The 20,661-nt window shown below is 48.7% G+C and overlaps 1 protein-coding gene across 4 annotated transcripts in view; it reads right to left on the bottom strand.

Annotated features, from left to right (window-relative positions):
• The window catches only part of MGMT (O-6-methylguanine-DNA methyltransferase), a 294,387-nt gene that overhangs the window by 42,000 nt on the left and 231,726 nt on the right, over nt 1-20,661 (bottom strand). For all 4 annotated transcript variants that reach the window (XM_030940954.1, XM_030940953.1, XM_030940955.1 and 1 more), the window contains one exon: nt 8,318-8,466. In XM_030940954.1, the coding sequence (XP_030796814.1) occupies nt 8,318-8,466 (149 nt within the window). The remainder of the gene's footprint in view (nt 1-8,317; nt 8,467-20,661) is intronic.

Here is a 20,661-nt window from a genome sequence, read left to right as displayed (position 1 = left end):
CTTGAGGATGTTCCCATCTCCACGCGGCCTCGGAAGCTACACCGACGGCTGCATACCTCCAACAGGAGAAAGGAGTTCCCTCTATGTAAATATTTGCTTTTTCCATTCTGACACCAGAAACAACATCGAAAGAGGGACAGAGACTCATGAATCTTACATTCCGAGTCAGCCTGAACATAAGGATTGCAGGCAAAAACCATATGTGTGAAAGCATTTACCTTAAATCATAGTTATTATACTTTTGGCTCCTGCAATAGTTTTTCGGCATTATCACTATTAATTTTATACTGATATTTACATATTTAACATATTGATAACGTAGTCCAATTCTATGCACACGTTATTAAAATATCATTTTCTCTATAACCACAGGTAGTGGAGACAATTCTACTTATTATTGCTAGAATTATTTCAAATGCACTAACATTACCTGTAAAATATGAATGTGCATTTTATGATGACAAAAGATATGAGGGTAAACACTCTCTTTTGGAGTAGCACAAGTCCAGCTAATGACTACAGTGGAAACAGAAATTTAGAAACATATTTAAGTGAAAAGTGTGTTTTTTACTTTAAAACAGAGAGAAAATTCCTATTTTTCAAAGCCTATTTTAAATGCAAGTTTATTAAAGGCAGCAATGATGCAATTTACATTTCCTCATAGGCAGAAACCTGGTTACTTCTACTTTTTGAGGAGTCCATTCAAGGCCAACGCCAGGACACTGCAGACAATCCTTCTAAAGGTGTTCATGTAATTACGGTGACTTAATTTTTAACAGAAGCCATCACTGATTTACTGTTTAATTACTTCACCAGAGTTAAGTTATATTTTAATGCGAATATTTTCCCATAAAAGCAGCACTAATAATAATTTTAAATATTACAAATCCTGCTTATTGTAGTAGAGACCCTAGTTACGTCCAACAAGGTGTGAACATGGCTGACTTTCAAACAGTCCTTTTGGTTTCCTCTTAGGCTTGGTAAATCACTCTGTGTGAGGGCTGCTTCCTTTCCTCCGACTCATGGAAACCTCAGGGAACTAAGGACCCAAACACCTCTTACGTTCAGGATGAACTCTCACCTAACTATGCTTCTGCTACAGACATTGTGGGATCGCTGATGAGTCAGAGGGCTCTGCACAGGGACACCATGAATTTCCTGGGAGTCAGCAGGTCATGGTTCTGTTCCAGCCACTGCCAGTGGACCAGGAGCCGAGCTCCCCTTTCCTAGGAGAGGGGCAGGCATTTCCTCAACAGCAAAACATTCCTTCAATGGGCACCATTTTTAAGTCTCAAACAAAAATAGCTATTAAATTAGGAATGTTAGACTTAGTAGAGGGTAAAGCACACAGCAAAAGCATTCATAAGAGCTACCTCCATTTTGATAAATTCCTTTAGAACAGTAATTCTCAGAAACAGGGTATGCGTATGTGTGTGCCCATGCTAAGGTTTTAGTGTATCTCGAGGAGGGATAAGAAGTATAAAATTTTTTTTTTTGAGATGGAGTCTCGCTCTGTCTCCCAGGCTGGAGTGCAGTGGCGCGATCTCCACTCACTGCAAGCTCCGCCTCCTGGGTTCACGCCATTCTCCTGCCTCAGCCTCCCGTGTAGCTGGGACTATAGGCGCCCGCCACCGTGCCTGGCTAATTTTTGTATATTTAGTAGAGATGGGGTTTCACCATGTTAGCCAGGATGATCTTGATCTCCTGACTCGTGATCTGCCCGCCTCGGCCTCCCAAAGTGCTGGGATTACAGGCGTGAGCCTCCACGCCCGGCCAGAAGTATAAAAATGTGTAGGTAGAATATTACAAATGAAATTTCTAGAGGATTCTGATATATACTCCCCCAACCCCATTGAATGAACTGAGATTTAAGAGTAACTTGAAAGAGGGATGTGCTTGAAGGAATCATCGTTGAAACTTTAAAAACTCTCTCCTAGCCCAAGATGTTGTTCATAAGATAAAGAGCAAGAAAGCACTCATGACAATTGCTAGGTAGGAAACTGCATAATAAAATATGAAACAATGAACTAATACACAATCTGAACTTCAGGTTCTTTGGTCCATGAAATTCACCAATATGCCAGAGTGTAGCTGGTCAGGCAAGCTCAGGAGCTGAGAGTGACGTGTTCCGCTGTTACTGGGCTGGCCTGGCCAGGCAGTCCACGGGGCCAGCCCATGCAGGCAGAGCCTGGGCAAACCAGGAGAGCTCGGGGTGCCTAGGGACTCTGCGGACACGAGACCCTGCTGAAATGAGACTTTTGGATGCTGGGGCTGTGAGCCCCCAACCTGGAGCAGCCCTCAACAGCATTCTGGATTATCTGACACTCTTGTTCCGCTGAGGGGCTGGAGGTGATGCAGGTATTCAAATAAGCCAGAACGGGTGACGGGAGCCCACTCACTGGGAAGGGAATCGCATCAATGGGGACTTCCCATGAAAGCCAGGCCGTGTGCTGGCAGATGAGACCCTGGGAACCAGTGGCACCTCCAGACAGCTCTGAAAGGGAGGACATCAGCAGGTATCTGGTCTTCTGGACCCACAGGGGATGGGTTCCTTGGGGCAGGGCTGGTATAAGTAAGTGTCCCCAGCGCAGAAGACCCCTCACCACCTCCATCCCCGCCAGCGCTCACTCTACCCTTGTTTTGCACACATCCTGCACTTTCACTGATCCCTGCCCTAGTTTTGCTTTTAAACATTCCAGCTTCTCTTTGTGTCAAGTGTCTGAACCACAGAAATGCACTAGGCTTTCCTCTCCGTGGTAGAAATGACGCGTTCCTGGTGGCGGTCCCTGGTACTCATTCCAGACATCGGACAATCCTACTGGCCACCTGGAAATCGTGGGCCTGCCATCCACTCTCCACTGCGGATGGATTCTTCTTCTTTTCACATTTCCTGGTGAAGGTTCCAGAAGGCCACAGATCTTGATTTCCACATTTGCTGTCCAGGAAAGGAGCACAGCAGCTCTAAGGCCGAAAGAATTACATTTTCATCAGCTGTTTTTTCCACTTAAGTGCAGTGTTGTTAGCTTGTTCTAATCAATAAACGGGCATCGGAAGAAGGTTTACAAACCCTCCAGCTCCACCAGGTAATATCTCAGCAAGGTCAACAATATTTATGAGCCCTTGTTTAAAATCAAGGGGAACAGCGGTGGCCGCCCAGAGGTGGCTGCAAATGCATCTCCTATTTTAGCTATTCTCTTCTCTTTCGATTGGTAATTTCTTTTTTTAAGTTCAGGGAAAATATCAGTACAAAGTGCTGAAAGGAGAAGGCCTGTGTGCTGTCGTGATCTATGTGGAAGCCACGACAAAGACATCCCCTCTTGGCTGCAGCGCCTCTGCAGAAAAACTCAGGCTGGATCACGACTTATGAGGTACATTTTAAGAACACCCAAACGGGCCCTAGGGCCTCTGGGTGAGGAGGGCTGAAGTGCCCCTTTCCAGGGGAGGCCACCTGCTTGGATGCCCATCAGGGATGTGCTCTTTCCTGGATGTGAGAAGGCAGCAGAATGGGGTTGTGGGGGCTGGATGAGCCTTTGCTTGGCTCTTCAAGAAGGATTTCTAATCTTAAAGGGCTGGCTCTGGTGAGGACCCAAATAATGATGCCATTCTCTTCTCCTCTCCTCCCTCGTCATCCTCTCCTGGGACATGCACCTTCCAGGACCCACGTGGTCCCCACTGGAAGCACCAGCAGAGAGGGCCCGTCTTCCAGGACACGGTGGGAACCTCAATGAATTCACCCGGAAGGGTCTTTCCCTTAACTCTGGGGCGGGGCTTTTGTTAGAGGCCCTTTTGAAATGAGGAAATCGATGGAGACACAAAAATACGAAATATGAATCCTTTCTGAGGCTCTGTAATACAAGTTACAAAAACTTCTACCAGCAGGTGTTAAAAAACGGAGATTTTACTGCTGTCATGCAACTGGATTTCATAGCTATAAGCCAATAGCTGTGACGAAGGAATTATTAAAGTGTTAAATATTTCATTTAAAAGGGAACATTGCAGTCACTTTACAAAGAAAACTCAGAACTCATCTGTTGAACGCCTTCATCTGTGAGAAGGCTGGGGTCCCAGCTGGGCCTCCCAGTCTTGCATGGGCAGCCCCAAGGCTTGGTCCCGCCTCGGCAGGAGCAGAAAGGCCCTGGCCTCAGGCCCTCCCTCAGCAGCCTGGGGTCAGCCACACCCGCCAGCAGGGTCTCCACGGGTGGGAGGGCTCAGGGACCTGAGGACGTGCCCAGATAGGTTCTGTATCTGAAAGTCCATCCTCGCCTTCCACAGGTCTGCTTTTCTTGAACTCATTGTAAAAAGCTGCTTTTGGCAAACTAAGGTAGAAAGGATTTCTTGTTGTAACTGCGCTGCCCGCTGACCTCTACGGCTTCTCCAGGAGGCATATTATATAAAGAAGCTAAACATTTTCAAAAATAAACACTAAGAAATCAGAGGGTGTTCAGAGAAAAGTTTAAATGATATTTCATTATAAAAGAAAAAAGTAAAAATGCATTTCAAAAATAATGGCTTCATTAACTAAGTATTTCTTAAGGAAAAATGAATGAGAAATAAATACAAAACTGACCCTGTGAGAGGCTTATGGGGAAAAATGACCTCCTTAAAAAGCTACGCTGTGCAACAAGACGCTGGGTCTCAGTCACACAGTAGCTAGAAAATGGATTTTGTTAACACTTAAAAAAAACCAGAATAGCAAACCAAAAAAGCCAAAAAACCCAAAACCAAGAAAACTTTGACTAATTTTATTTTAGGAAATGACCTGACTAAAACAACACTTGAACCAGAAATTAGGATACGCTTCACTGGACAGCTCGGCTTTCCTCTTAATCCCTTCAGCAGAACAATGAGGTTTCCTTCCAGGGCCTCAGCGCCCTCCCACTGGGAAATCCCACCTGTCCCGGCCTCACAATGAGGCAGCCCCGGAGACCTCCGGACACCGGGTCGGGAAACACAGCTTCACTGTCCCTAGGCAGAAATACCCCAACAGCTACCTAGTTACTAACCTGTCTTTGGAAATTCCCCAAGATAAGAAGTTGAACCATCTGAGATTTCTAGTATTTGGTAAGTTTTAACCTCAAAAACAGCAATTTCATACGGTTCAATGTAATGCATATTTTTGTGGTTAGCCTTAAAAAGCAAATCAAGAACAGCATGTTCATTCCAGAGAGGAATCCTGGAAGGCGAGGTGGTGCTGCGAAGAGGTGGTGTGCGGGAGAGGCTCTTTCCGTGGCAGGACGGGCCTGAGGAAGCGATGAAGGCTGGGTACTGTGCGGTCAGAAGTTTTACCAGTCAGGCCTTCAGGAAGAAAGGGTCAATGTGCTGGAACTCAAGGATGAGCTCAAATACAATCACATTTTTTAAAATGTTGGCGTAGGGAAACCAGGCTGAAATAGATAAACCTGGTCTCAATCTCAGAACGGAGAATATGGTGAAAAATGATATGCAAAGTATGTTAAACGTACACAAAAATTAAAATGTACAGAAAAGGGAATTGGTCAAGGAAACATTCATTCCATGTTACAATGGACCCATTCCTCTCAGTCTGCAAAGCAGGTTGATTTCTGTTACTCCACAGCTTCCAGGGGGCTCTGAGATGTCAAAAGACTTTTCCTCTAAAAGACCTACTCCCCTCACTGTTGATTTCACTGATGTTACGAGATACAAACTGGACAGAGAGCAAACCAAACTCATGCCGGACAGAAAGGGGCGTATCCACATCTGGGAGAACCAATTAACTCCCTGTTAGCAACCATCCACCATCCACCTCCCCTTCTTCAAACAGTAAAATCTGTACACCCGGCCCCTGCCCAGGAGTAAACGATTGAGCTAAATGTTAAAAACCTGGCTTGCACATGCTGTGGTGGGGAATCCCAGCCCCCATAGCAACCACTAACCATCCGCAGGCAGGCCTGGCCCAAGGGACTCCAGCCCCCACCCTCGAGAGAAGGCCCTGAGCTCAGCACCCTGGTCTGCAGCCAGCCTCAGAGTTCCTAGAGTACCAGGAGAGAAGGACGTGAGAGGCTGTCACACTCCCACCCCAAAACTTTGCTGGAGTGGACCTCGTCCCAGCTAGAGGTATCCACCCACACTGTAGGGCTTTCCAAGAGGGGCAGGGCCATGAGGGAGCCAGACAGCCTTTACCAGTATCCTAGTGGCTACTTTGAGGTATTCCTGGTCACCAAGAGCTATCATGACCTGCCAGCCCAGGAAGCAGCCTGGCCTGGCGTGGGCCGAAAGCCAGGGAGGCAAGGGTAGGTGTGGCCGATCCCAACTCTGCTTAAGCACTAGGGACTTGACTGAGGAGCCCCAAGGGCCCGCCTGCCGTTGTCGGCTCTAGGAGCAGCAAATACTGCCATGGGCAGAAGTGAGGGGGGAAAGGCTCAGAGGGGGTTCAGTGCTTGCAGGGGTGGTTTGGAGAGTGTCTGATTATTTCTAGTGCCTCCCCCCTTGCTGGCCACCCCGTCCCGGAGTTCCTGTCAGCAGCTGCAGAGGCCTCCTCCTCCTCCGCTTCTTCCTGGCCTGCCCGAGTGCACATCACTCTCTGGACCCTGGTGAGACCAGGCCAGCAGGGTCTAGCTCCATGGCCAGGACCACCATACGACTTGGAGAAAACTAACAATTTTCATGGAACTTTTGCCTCTACGTTTTTCATAAAGTTGCACAATAAACCTTAGGTAAACTTCAGGGGTTTGCAGGCTCGTTCTCCCAGCCTCCATACGATTATGCGGATACCTCCTGCCCTGGTTTTATAAGAGAACTTTTCTGTCCTGAGACCTTACACTTCAGCTCACGTATTTGACAGGCTTAAGGAGAAAAAAAAGCCTCCTGGGCAGCTCTTCAGTCTTGCTCCTCCTGGCGGGTGAACCCCCAAACAGAGATCGTACAGAGAAGAGTTCACCACTCTAAGATCCCCAAGCCCCAACTTTAATAAACAAAACCAATCTCTGACTTCCTTGGGCAATGCAGCAACATCCTGCCCTGTGCCCGGCTCGTCAGGGGTACAGCAAGCAAGGTCCCCCACACCGTCTGCTTGGCTCACAGGCTTGTGGTGCTGGGGAGAGGTGGGTCTGTAGCTGGTGGCGGCCCAGGAGGCTTTGGTAGTGCCATTTTCCTGGCGGCGGCCCATTGGTGGGCACAGATGATGAGAGGTTTCGTGGATGTTTGTGGTTCCATGTAAAGGCCCACCCACTCTAGCTTCCTGCCCGCCCATCCTAGAGATCCCTACTGAACCCTTCTGGAGATAGTTCCACATGATTCAGAGGACAGCAAGGCGCCTGGTTCATTATAGCTGCACAGTTTCAGTTCATTATGCACAAAACGTGCTCAGGACTTCATCTGTTTGCCTGTCTGACTTCGTAAGTGAACTCAGGTATTAGCCCAACCTTCAGGGGTTTCTCTACCTGCTTCCCCTGGAAAAGTCTCTCCATTTTCAAGTTTGTGTTGTGCTGAGAAGTACTGCAGCAATTAGAATACTGTTAAGCTTACCCAGCAAATCCGATCTGAAATTCCAAATTGCTTTAAATTCACCACATGTAAAATCTCAAGGTAATCTTTCCCTTTAAGGATATATAAGTGTACAACTCCTTATATACATCATATATGAATATACATTCACTTATACAAAAATGATTATGAAAAACTCACTATGCAGAATAAATTTCTGGCATATGTCTGGAATGATTTTAGTTGCTATAATTAATTTCTGTATTGAGCAGAGCCAAACACAAGCTGTAAAAGAAATATCTGGGAAATGTTTTAGGTTATCACAAGCCTTAAACAGGCTATGTACAGGTAAGTTCTCAAGCTATCCCTTAAGAAAGAATATCTCTAACTCTGGTATGTTTGAGAAATTAAATGCAAAACTTATCTGAGAAGCTCCAACGCTGCTACCTGCTATGATGTAAGCGTCACAAACAGAGGGTATGGAAGTGGCTAAATGTCCACGCACAAATTTCGTTTTCTGTGCTGTTGGCAAGCAGATAGTTGAAGTTCACAATAAGCTTATTGAAAAATTTACTGCCATTCAGATGTGTTCCTATTTAAACCTTTCAGCCAGCAGAGAGTCAAGAGTCAATCTGCATGCATCATTTTTATTGCCTTTGCCAAGAATTATGCGACCCTGTGCCAAAACTAACACAAGCGTCGGAGTGGGTGGAGGCGGCGAACCCCTGTCCCTCCAGCTCGGCCAAACGCTGTCTCTGTTTAGCTGATTTAAAAATACCAAGCTGGTATACTCAATAAAATGAAATGTGATGTCAGCGATCATTAATAAGTCAAGCTCCCCAAAGGAACCACCGCAGATGGCTTAGTTACTGACCTTGCTGGAAAACGGGATGGTGAAGAGCCGGCACGGGGAGCTCTTCGATAGCCTCGGGCTGGTGGAAATAGGCATTCAGCCAGGCTGTGCACTGCATCAGGGGCTCTGGACCTCCGAGAACCTCAGCAGGGGCTGGGACCTCCATGGCACTGCAAAAGTGAGAACAGGGGCTTGGTAAACCTCTGGGCCCTGCCTCCACACATTGGAAAAGCAAAAACCTATTGCATCTAAACGGGCAAACACCTGCAGCTGCTTCACGGGCACGCGCGTCCCAACTAGCTGTGCAGTAGAGAGGGGGACCGGTGAGGCAAGGACGCACCAAGGCCCCGCACCCACTCTCCACCTTCAGGCCTCCCAGGACATGTGCTCTGAGTCTGCATCACAGCGCAAAGCAACCCAAGTGACAGTGTTCCTTCGTAAGACTTACAGACGGCACGGCTGCACCTAAATCATCAAGCACTCACTATCGAAACGTTTCCAGAAACATCAACACAGTCATTAGACTGCACCACACAGCCCACCCCACCCCGAGTCCAACAACACAAGGCCACAACCACGCGTCCTGCTTCCTCCATAGCTGTGTGCTGTGTTCAGGGGAGTCCTCAGGGTTCACTTTCAGTCCCCTGATTCCCATGCTCCAGAGGGCCTAGTCTGTGTTTCCTTCATTCAGCGAGTCTGTTCTCTCGGGGGCAGCCGTGTGCCTCACGTGCCTGTGTCTACTCGGTTCTTTCTCAAATCTTCCTGTTTTTTTTCTTTTTGTTTTTTTTTTTTTAAATTTTGAGATGGAATTTTGGTCTTGTTGCCAAGGCTGGAGTGCAATGGCTCAATCTCAGCTCACTGCAACCTTCACGTCCCGGGTTCAAGTGATTCTCCTGCCTCAGCCTCCCTAGTAGCTGGGATTACAGGAGCCTGCCAAGCCAGCTAATTTTTTGCATTTTCACTAGAGATGGGGTTTCTCCATGTTGGCTTCATCATCTTGGCCAGGCTGGTGTCGAACTCCCGACCTCAGGTGATCCGCCTGCCTGAGCCTCCCAAACTGCTGGGATTCAAGGCGTGAGCCACCACGCGGCCTTCTCAGTTCCTTCTGGCCACTCTCCTCCCTTCGGCCTCCTGTGGTTTGAACCTGTACCTCTTAGAGTCGCTTTAGACTGTTTTGTGGCTGCTTCTGTTTGGGGTGTTCATTCTTCTGTGGCTTCGACCTGGTGGCCCCTAACGGAAAGGATTCCCCATCCCCAGCAGGGGTGGATGTTCTGGGGCTGTGTTCCACAGACTGAGGACACGGCCCCGAAGGGGAGGTCTCCCACTGCCACCCGGGGCTGTGCAGTGCATGACACAACCTACTGTGATTTCAAGTGCTGTGGAACCCCACTGGGAAGCCCTGGCACAGGGTCCGTTTTCTTCAGGTGACTCCCTTCCTTCCTTCCCTGCTTCTCAAGGCCCTAGACAAACGGCACGCTTCCCCGGGACTTCCCAGGCTTGGAGCGCGGGAGTTTTCTAGTTTCCTTTCACAGACAGTGCTGCTCCTCAGGCTTCTGTGAAAAGGTGGGAAGCATCACTGCACTGTGGAGGCTGTGGACGCACAGCTCCCACGGGCCCTTCACCCTTCCTTCCTGGGCTGCTTTAGGGGGTGTGCGCTGAGATCTACAAAATGATTCTCCTTGACACACACATGCTGCTCTGGGAGGCTCCCAATGAAGGCTGCATTTGCCTGGACGTGCAGCCCAGCACAGGTGGCCGATGCAGCCAAAAGCACCGTCCCGACTGTCCACACAAGGGTGGACATGGCTGGTCCATGGAGAGGAGGCAACAGAGCCATCCTGGGCATAGGACAGACAGTGTGAACACAGACACAGAGTGAAGGCCTTGGGGACCAAGACTCGCAGAAAGGTGGACAAGGGCTGTGCGTGTCAGGGTGCGCAGGGCACTTTGTCCTATAAATGGGGCCCACAGTGCGACTGGTGGGGGCTGCAGGCCCCTGGCCAGAGGCAGAAGGCACCATAGCTGCCCCAAAGCAGGGCTGCAGCAGGAAGAGCATGGCCATGGTGCAGGGAAGAGGTGGAGGAGGACCACGAAGCTGGGGTCAGGGATGACTCTCAGCTCCAACCCCAGCCCTGTGTGGATTCGGCCTGTCTGCTGGCCCTGTGTGGATGGGGGTGTCGCTCTGGCCCCGTGCGGATTCTGCCGGTCTCCCTGGCCTTGTACGAAAGAGGGACTGTCTCCCTGGCCCCATGCAGAAGGGGACCTGTCTTCCCAGCCCTGTGTGGATTCCGCCTGTCTGCCCGGCCCTGTGTGGATGGGGGTGTCGCCCTGGCCCCGTGCGGATTCCACTGGTCTCCCTGGCCTTGTACGAAAGAGGGCCTGTCTCCCTGGCCCCATGCAGAAGGGGACCTGTCTTCCCAGCTCCATGTGGATGGGGCCTGTTGCTATTGCTGGCGTCCAGGAGGACCACAGCCCCAGAGCTGCAAACAACCGGCATTTCACTTTGTATCACAGAATTGGAGGCTGTTTTAGAAAAGAAGATGCAGTCACAACTTCTTAAAACACCTTCACACGAAGAGCTCAGATGATCTCTGGAGCGATTAGTTCTTGCTTTTCCTGTGAGGTAAAAACCAAGCTTGTACAAATCTGAATAAAGTCAAAAGTACATAATGAGGCAAGAGATAAAAGGAAGCCGAACACCTTCCTTATAGTTAAAAAGGTTTACTCTCTTGTTCAGTTAAACTGGAAATAAAGATAACCATAGCTTACACGTCTAGTTAAACAAACACAGCCTTTCGTGTACTGGGCTTGTGTTAAAGATGATACAAATTACTTTGGCTTGAAGTGTACTGTGGGCGGAAACACCCTGGCACTTCCACTCAGAAAAGAAACCAGGGCCTCAGCAGCAGGAACCTCTTTTGCATTCCATCTGGGATACTCACATTTTAACAAGAGACAATTAAAAACGGAGAAGCTGGGATCTCAAGTTCCAGAGCTTCTGCCTGAGTAAATGCCTGTGATGGCATTTCCATCTTCCCAGAAGACAGCAGACACGCCGAGGGGCACACACGGCCGTGGGCCTGCGTCTGCGACACCTACAGTGTGTGGTGACACCACGGCCAAGCCCATGGGGCGGCAGGGAGAAGCTACGGGGAGGCACAGAGCTGCACCTGTGTTGTTATTTTCGTGTGGAGTTGTGCTTTCCTTCCATTGCTGGGGGAGAAGTGGGGGAAAGAGACCCAGTGAAGGGTGTGTCCAGGGTTACTTCGCTTTGAGGTCCTAATGTGCATGTCATCCGACAGCAGGGGCAGCGATGGAAGACCTCGGGCCAGTCTCACAGGCTGTCCTGTCCTGGAGGCTGGGTCTCCAGGCTGCAGTGTTTTGTGGGTGTAAAAGTCTCTGCCGAGATCCTCGGGTCTTTCTAAAAATGGACCTCTTCGGGTGAGATGCACATAGGGGTCCCCGTACACTGTTTTTCACAGTGGAACAGGAGGGTGGTCAGAGGTTTCCAAGCACGCAGATATTGACAACGTTAGGGAACGAGCCAGAGAATGAAGGGAAAAAGAAGGAAGCTCACTAGGATGACCGGCAGCCACGGACAACTGAGACCAGCAGTTGGGCCTGAGAACTAAGCCCAGCAGAGCCGGCTAAAGTTCATGGCTGACCCCATGAACACTGCGGCCAGACAGAACGGGCCCTGGCCTTCTCTAAGCTGCCACCTTATCCAGACCCCTGCCCAAGGGAACTCACGCAGACAGGGCCCTCGTTCAGCCCAGTACCCTCAATCCACAGGCTGAGGTCTCCACAGCCCAAGCCACTGCCTGGAAACCCTTATCAGCCCCTGTCACAAAGAGGTCCCAGGGGAAACCGGGCTCACTCTGCAGGCAGAGAACCAGCTTGCTGAGCAGGGCAACCAAATGGCCTCTCTCAGATGTTTCCTTGGGGCATGGAAGTGCTGTCTTCTCACTGCCCCGATTTGCTTCCCGCTTAGTGAGGTCTGGCCATGGAAAGGAGAACTTCTGCTTGGCTTAAATATTATTCAATTTCAGAGACACATCTTCAGCCATTCGATTAATGCTCTGCTCCTTGCTAACTGAATAAACAGGGTACTGATGATATCTAAGAAGAAAGATGGAGAAATATGTAATGTGCTTTGCTGTCCTGATCCCCGGGGAAGGCGGCAGAACAGAGGGGTGGAAGCAGCGTGCAGGGAGGGTTAGCCCCAGCTCCCTCCTGAGTGACAAAGAGCTGTCAACCACCATTGTCCAGACAGGAAGAGCAAGCGTGATGGGGCCCACGTACCCTGACCTTCCACTGGGGAAACAAGACCCCTGATCAAGCCACCTGAGCCTGGCACCTTCTGCAGCAAGAGCTCAGCCAACGTCTCCTGCAGGGTTTGAGGGATGGGACAGGAAGGGGCTGAGGCGCTGGGTGAGGGTCTTTTCTCCTGCATTACCTCCGCTGACGTCGTGAGCTGGCGTCCGTGGTGGCACCTGGGGCTGCAGAATTTGGGCTCCCAAAAAAAGGTGCTCCCCCAGCGAGGATGGGGTGGAGCACAGGGGCTGCCATTTCAGTGGTGGGTGAGTTGCAGGGCCCCCGAGGAAGACTGGGATGTGGGACCGGTTGGCAAAGCAAGCACCTCAAGGTCAGGGTTAGGCTCCAGAACTAGAGGGGTCTGGCTGGCCATCTCACCCTGCAGATGGGGTCTCTCAGGGAAGCAAGGGTATGCTGTGGGAGAGGGGGCATTCTACCACAAGAGCTGGGAGCTTCTGTGCCCCCAGCGACTGCTGAGACTCCAGAGTTAGGATTCCTTCCTCAGCACCCCTGAGCAAAATGGGGTGCGCTCTGGCACTGCAAGGCTCTGCCCACGCGGGCATCCTTCTCTCATGCTGCTGAGGGAATGGAAATGTGAGCTGGCTTTCCTAGCATTTCCCACTCTTAAAAGGATATTCAAAGAATTTTTATAGTAGTAAAATTCATCTTAAATTGATTTTTTATGCTTGTGCTAAAGATCCCAACCTCCGATTTACTCTGTAGTTCTCTTTTTTAACTCTTTCTCTATTGGCATTAGGTAACTATTCATGGGTGAAATGTAATTAAACAGCTTTGATTCTGAAGCAAGGATTTATGATACTACATTTAAAATGAATGGCATTAAACACACACATAAAACCAGATTTTTAAAGCCATGACACACATTTCCATTTCTACAGTAAAATGAAATTTATTCTCCTGCCCTGCCCTCTCCTCCATCCCGCCGCGCTCGGCCCTGGAAGAGCTGGGGGTGACGGCCTCTCTCACGGCAGCACTTATCACGGGGGAGTTCCTCGGGCTTCCCCGCTGGCGAACCCTGAAATGCCAATAATTACGGGCTCTGCAGCCCACGCTCATAGAAATCCCACGTCCCAGTCTTCCCCAGGGGACCTGCAGCTCACCCACCACTGAAATGCCGGCCCTGTGGTCCGCCCCATCCTCACCAGGGGAGCACCTCTGCTCGGGAGCCCAAATCCTGCAGCTCCAGGTGCTGCCACAGACTCCAGCTCAAGACGCCAGCCGGAGACTCTCACCTGGCACCTCAGCCCCTTCCTGTCCCATCCCTTGAACCCTGCAGGAGACAAGACCCTCTCCCAGCATGGGTGGGGAAACGCTCAGAGCACATCAGAGTCACACCTCCCCCAGGCCGCCCCAGGACATCATGTGTCACCCACAGAATAATCCCGAGGCAAATATCATGACTTTCACTTCCTTTGACTTGGCATGAGAAGATGGTGGCTGGTGGGTGAAAAAGACGCCCAGCTCTGCTGGGCATATGTACATGGGACAACAGGGCGTCGGGCACCTTAACACAGCAAAGCCAGAGCCACGTGGGCCTGGCTCAAGGATTTCTTTAAGAAAAACACAACTGTTGGCAATGCCAGGGGTTCCGTAAAATCAAACCGGACGACATTGACCTGCCCTGGGTGGAAGCTCCCAGAGCCTCAGCAGACTAGAAGGCCCCGGTGATCTTCTCCCGGAGTTGCCACCTGTGGGAAGCTGCCCCAACCCATTCGCCTTCCCCGGCTTGGAAAAACAATGTCCCAGTGATGAACTGCCTTGCAGATTTGATTGAAATCTCCTTCCCTTCAACCCAAAACAGGGCACAGAAAGGTGGTCAGAACGTTTCAGCACAAACTTATAACATATGGGCATAGGAGCTATTCCAGGGAGAAGAGTCCTCCCTACCTGCATGAAGCTTCCTTTCAAGACACTGATATTATCAAGAACATGAAGGAACAGTGGCAGTGGCCCACCTGAGGCACAGCGGAGCTGGGGGAGATGAGAGAAATGGAAGGCACATGGCCCTTGCTGGACATGGGCTTCCTTTGACCGTGTGGGAATCCCGCCTGGCCACAGACAAAGGGTAGAGGAAGCAAGTGCCCCAGGAGTCTTGATATCAGCCCAGCTCAGCACGAGGAAAACAGAAAGCAGAAAGAGTGTGTTCCTGGTACCACAGCTTCCAGGCTCTGCCCAGTTTAGAGTGCTCAATGCTCTAAAACTCGACCAGCCAGCTGGGAGATTTGAGTATTCAGATTTTTGGGTGCCTTAAGATTCCACTGGCAGTAGAGAATCACTCAATGTCCATTTTTGAATGAATTCTACTCCCCAGATTAACACATGATGTATTTGGCTTGAATCCTATTTGATATAAGAAAATCGGCCAAGAGTCCTTCATAAGTTACTCACATCTGAGGCTCCATCGGGCTGACCACAGGACACTACAGACGGAGTGTGCTGTGTACCCTCTGCCTCTCCTGCGACCCAAACACCCCCCCTCTCTCTCTCCAAGGACGTTTTCATCTTATGGTTTGGGAATGCTATCAGACGATCTTGGAGGGTCACCCAAGGAGTTTGTTCCAAAGGCAGTTGTTCCTCTGAGTTCCTCTGGAATGTGGCAAGGTGCCGAGCTTGGATACAAGGCTTCCACGAGGCTTTGAAGAAGGCTGCACGGAAACCCGTGGGTACCTGAAAAGCTTTTAGTGGCCTCGCCACACACAGCACTTTCGATGCTCAGGTGACGAGCAACATTTCCCAAGCCCAGCTAGCGAGCACCCACCTCCTCTGGCTTCCAGAACCTTCAGGACTCAAGGGCAGAGCAGCAGACTCCGGGGCTTATGTAGGAACATGCCTTCAGCCAAAGATTATCCATGCTACATGGAGACTTTTGCTAAATATCACTGGTAAATACACAATTATGTCCCATTTAGAAGATCTCTAGCAGAGTGTCTTGTGTTTGATGGATTTGTCCTGCATTCAATTATAGCTTCCTGCTAAAGCTCAGATGTTTTCTTTCAGGGGTAAGATTGAAGAAAAGAAATAAACTATGCTACCTGCTCTCAATAAAGATTATTTTATTTTAAACAGGAGGCTGAATAAAACCTTTTGACTCTATATTTCAGACAAATGCAGTGGCTTAATTTCATTCAAGCATTTACCGAGGATCTGAAATGCATGCGGTTAGTGGTTAGAATAGTGACTCAGGGCTGTCTCTTCCTCTGGAGTTGACAGCCGACTGCGCAGGAAGAGAAGGTGAAGGTCAAACACACGGGTCAACATCAGAAACAGCACTTCCGCCTTCCAATGGCCCCGATGTTTCATGGAGGCCCCGAGGCGGCTGGGAAGGAACATGGCAGTGACTGCTCCGTGGCTCTGCCTGGTGGCCAGCAACTGTTTGGGCACTATGACCATGTACGTTTGACAAAGTGCATGCAATTATTTGAATATTCTATAGTTATTTTAGGAAACTGACTAGAAACAGGAAAAATTAAAAATGCTGATGTTTAGTAGGAAACGTGGATCTCAACAGTGCAACTGCGGCAAAGATAAAAAACAAATGGCACGCCAGTGGGTTCATGACAGATACAACCGCGGCCTCACTGGTCTTGAGCAGCCGTTGCTAATGACGATGATGACAATGGCACTGACTGCACACCGTGGGCCGTCCTCAGTGATTCACGTGCTACCCCACTGATTTCTCATGCACCCCCCAAGAACAAGATGTGTTCAACTGTGAAAGGAAAAAGTGAATAAACACGCACGAAACATCAACAATACACTTAAGTTTATGTAATAAACAACGACAGGTATGAGTAATGTATTTTTTTTTTTTTTTAACTTTCTGGTACAAGAGGGCCTCCCACTCATCACAGGTGAGGTGAGTCTACTGATTGACTGTTACGTGTTTGGTTGTAGGGCCTATTTTAAAGATGCATTCTGTACAAAAGGACATCATATAAGACAGGGAAGTAAGTGATGAGCACAGCCCATTTCTAGTGCAGAAGAAAACAGGAGGTCTTCCTGGAGCAGGCAGTGTTCCATGAGTGCTTGCAGGAGGGCTGTGAGGAGCTCTGGCTGTCAAGTCAGCAAATCTTTACTGCACTTTTACTGTGTGGTTCATAATAAAGATGGACATAAATCTCATTCCTTGCTTTTATGCCTTCAACCCTATCCCAAAATGAATCCTATGTTTATGATCCTATCATAGGCCACCAAAGGGTTCATGTGCCGCCATCAATAATGGGAGGAGGAGAAAGAGACCATTTAAAATTAAGTTAGGTTCCAAGTTACTTTCTGGGTGGCCACAGGTATCTTGCTAAAACTGGATACCAATTTTTAACGGGCATCCTATGCCCTCAATATGTAGGGCTCAAATTAACGTCAGATCCTAAACAATACCACAGAGGTATTTACTATAGCATTTTAAAACACCCACCAAAAATACAGAGGAAACTTTATGTAAATTTTCAACTCTTCCCCATAGGAACAATACATAGTTTTCTTTTTAAAAATAATTCTTAAAAATGCATTAAATAACAAAAATATTTTAAAAAGACAACCTAAATAGTATACCTGGCAGGACCAGAAAGCCTTAAAAAGCCTATTTACTTTCCCCCAAATGTTCAAATCATTAAAAGGAAAATTGTATTTTATCAACATTTTAACATATCATTAGAAGTCTCTACTATTTGACAGATGAAGATAAAAACACCCCAAAACTATAGATGAATGATCAGGTCCCTAAAGATTCCAAAACAATTACAGGATGCAGAGCAATCTAGTTAAATTTTATTCAAAAGCTTACTGCACTTGTGTTTTCTTTTATTTTTCTATCAAGAAGCCCATGAGGCTTAAGCACAATTCATTATGTATGAGACCCCACTTGCGGTGCTTGACTGTTGATTAATAGCAAAGTTTGCTGTATGTACATTTGCAACATTAGATGCATACAATATGCTAACTTATTCTTTCACTGAAACTAATTATTTACAAAAATGACTACGTGAGACTACAATTTATTAAATGCATGCATCCAGTCTCAATTTGGCCCCCAAAGACAGCCTGGAATGAAGATCTTTTACTTGATGTGACAACTTCTAGAAACGCTATTATTAATATTGTAAATGTGGCAAATAAAGAGTTCAAATAGCCTTATGTCTGTGTTGCACGTGCCTTCCACCACCACGGCAGTGAATAGAGCTGCTTTCTAATGTTTTACACACACACGAGAGGCACATTCTTCTTTCCCAGCTTAAACTAGTTTCTTATAAATATAAAGCGCTTGTACATCTGTAAAGATATAAACTTTTAGAGTCATTCCATTAGTCTAAACAAATGGTTGAAACTTGCACAGGGTAGCTATTTCTCAAAGGATCTTTGAGGCTAGGCAACTGTGCATTATTCAACATTTATCTTCCCCAGACCTTGAGAAGAAGCCACATCAATCTATACACAGAGATCAACACTGCATGCCTGGACATGGGCCTCTAATGGGGCATCTGGTCAACCGCTCGTGTCTGCTGTGCTAACGCTACGACACACACAGCCCAGAGCAGCAGCCGCCTGCCCTGAGCACCCTCTGCATTCTGGTCTCTCTCTGCTGGGCCAAACTGCACACCTTGCAGTTTCCTCTTTGGATGCCCTCAAAGCCTCTGTCCTGGCCTTGCCCTGCCCAGCTGAGGGTGGGTGCCCCTGCAGGCTCTGGAGAGAGAGAGAGAGGACTCACTCCTTCCTGCACAGGCCAGACATGGAGAGTCAATGTCCACGTCCACAAGAGAGGACGACAGTGCAGGTGGTCACTACAGGCTACTGACTGCTTGGTGTCACTGGAGTTTTCCAAGGACACCTGAGAAAAGCACCTGCGTCTCAACCAAGAGTCTGCTCTGGGACATAAGAATTTAGGGGCAGAGAAGAACTGAACCATCAGAAGAATAGATGAGACGGGCACAAGATGACCGACTGTGTCATGCAATTTCATACCCCACTCTCTCAGGAACACAGCCAAGGTCAGCCACAGGCCAGGCGGCTGACTCCAGAAGTCCCAGGCGACATGGCGCCTCGATGTCACATCTCCATTACACAATATGGCACCTTGGGCAGGGCTACATGAACACGGTTGAGGATCAATGCACTCTAGGAAAACAGCTCCAGGTAAGCTCTCGCACAATACTGCACAGCTGCTGTTCACTGAGTGCCTAACACATGCCAGGCATGCCATTACAAGCTGTTCTACTTATTCCTTCCAAAGACCCTTGGGGGAGGTACTATTATCTCTATTTCTAAAACAGGAAACTGAGGTCCCGAGGTTATGTAATAACAACTTACCAAACTCATAAGGGAAGACCCAGGAATGGAATGAAAGCCTGACTCCAAAGACTTCAGACTGGAGCATCTCCATGGATTTGGAGGACTCTGGCTCTCCTCTTTGAAATGGAAGCCAGTTTCCTCATCATGACAAGTCCACATGCCCACATGCTCTGTACTTGATGGCATATAGTGTACATAGAATAGCATTTGGATTTATTCTCTTTTACTTTAAGGTGACTTCTATGATCTCTATGATCTCTTCCCCAATCCACAGGATGATAATCCAGGCCCACTGTTCCATTATTCAAAGACAATGGGAATGTGAGTATCCAACCTACTTTCTCTTACACTCTAGAAGCTTCCAGAAAGACACACTAGGTGTCCATATCATAGAGGCTCAAGCTCCTAGACAGCTGCCCAGTTGCTCTTAAAGGAAGGTCAGATTTACATTGAAACACATCAGTGACCTGTCCACACAACACACATCAGTATCCCACACAGGCAGGAGGCCTGGGTCCCAGAATGCCCCCAGCCTGCCGTGTCCCCTACTGTCAACCCTTCAGAAGCAAGGCCCGGAATGATTCAGGCCCCAGCACTGAACTCAATGGCCTGACAAACGCGCAGGTGAGGTGTGGACTGGGCTGCATAAAGAAGTCCAACAGAAGGCTCCCCAGGAGGGCTGTTCCAGTGAGCCCCGGGACAAACAGCCACGCACCATGCTGGGGCTGGTCCCGACTCTGCCTCCAGCCCTGGGGTCCTACCCAGCACATTCCCGGTGCTCAATCCCTGCCCACTGAGCAAATGGGTAAGCAAGACACAAGGGTGCCGAGGTTCCTCTGTAGCACGTGCACTGAAAAACACCTACGTTTCAGATTTCGTTTTTCCAATGAATAATTTGCTAAAAACCATTACCCAGGGGGAAGAAAAACTCACAAAGATTTTCTCAACAGTGAGAGCCACATTTCTCTGCCTTCTTGGATGTTGGAGTAGACTGCAGAATAACAAAGTTTGTGAAAGCCCAGGAAACGGGCATCACTTCCAATTTCGCTGACTTTGATAGGACTCTGCAGTCAGAACCCGGAAATGCTGCAGGTTTGCAGACATAGAACTTGGTGGGTTCTCCTCTGCGTCTGCTCCATTCTCTACCCCCGACATAAGGCAATCGACTTCATGATGAGATGCAATGAGAAAAATGAAATGAAGCAGCAAATCCTTCAAGTGCTACCTTCATGCTGTAACTATAAATAGTCTGTTGAGTTCTAGCAGCTCCACTCGTTCCACTAAGGCATCTATGCTGTACCCTCATTTCTCCTCTAGGCTTCTGGGCCTTTGGAGGAGGAGCCAGGGGGTCATTAATAAAGGGGGAGTGAAGAGGTCCCAGTGAGGAAAACCTTGCCTCCCCCCGTGACACAACAGCAGACACCAGCATGCCTTCTCTGTCTTGGTCTGTAGGCAGCCCTTCTCTGTCTAAGGCAGGAGAATCACTTGAACCCAGGAGGTGGAGGTTGTAGTGAGCCGACATCATGCCACTGCACTGCAGCCTGGACGACAAGAACGAGACTCCATCTCAAAAAATAAAAATAAAAGAGGTGAGACTCCAAAAGTGCTGATAGTTCCCATGGGCAGGTGACTCAGAATGAGGTAGCCTGAGGCCCACAGTCTGTCCTTGGGGACTGGATGGCCCCCATGTCCAGTCATGGGGGCTGACTGTAGGCATGCCTTCTCATCTACTAGAAACATACTGT

This window comes from Rhinopithecus roxellana, chromosome 11, assembly GCF_007565055.1.
Source record: "Rhinopithecus roxellana isolate Shanxi Qingling chromosome 11, ASM756505v1, whole genome shotgun sequence".
NCBI classification, from domain to species: Eukaryota; Metazoa; Chordata; class Mammalia; order Primates; family Cercopithecidae; genus Rhinopithecus; species Rhinopithecus roxellana.
The sequence above is the reverse complement of the archived record's forward strand: the minus strand, read 5'-3'. Positions and strand labels throughout refer to the sequence as shown.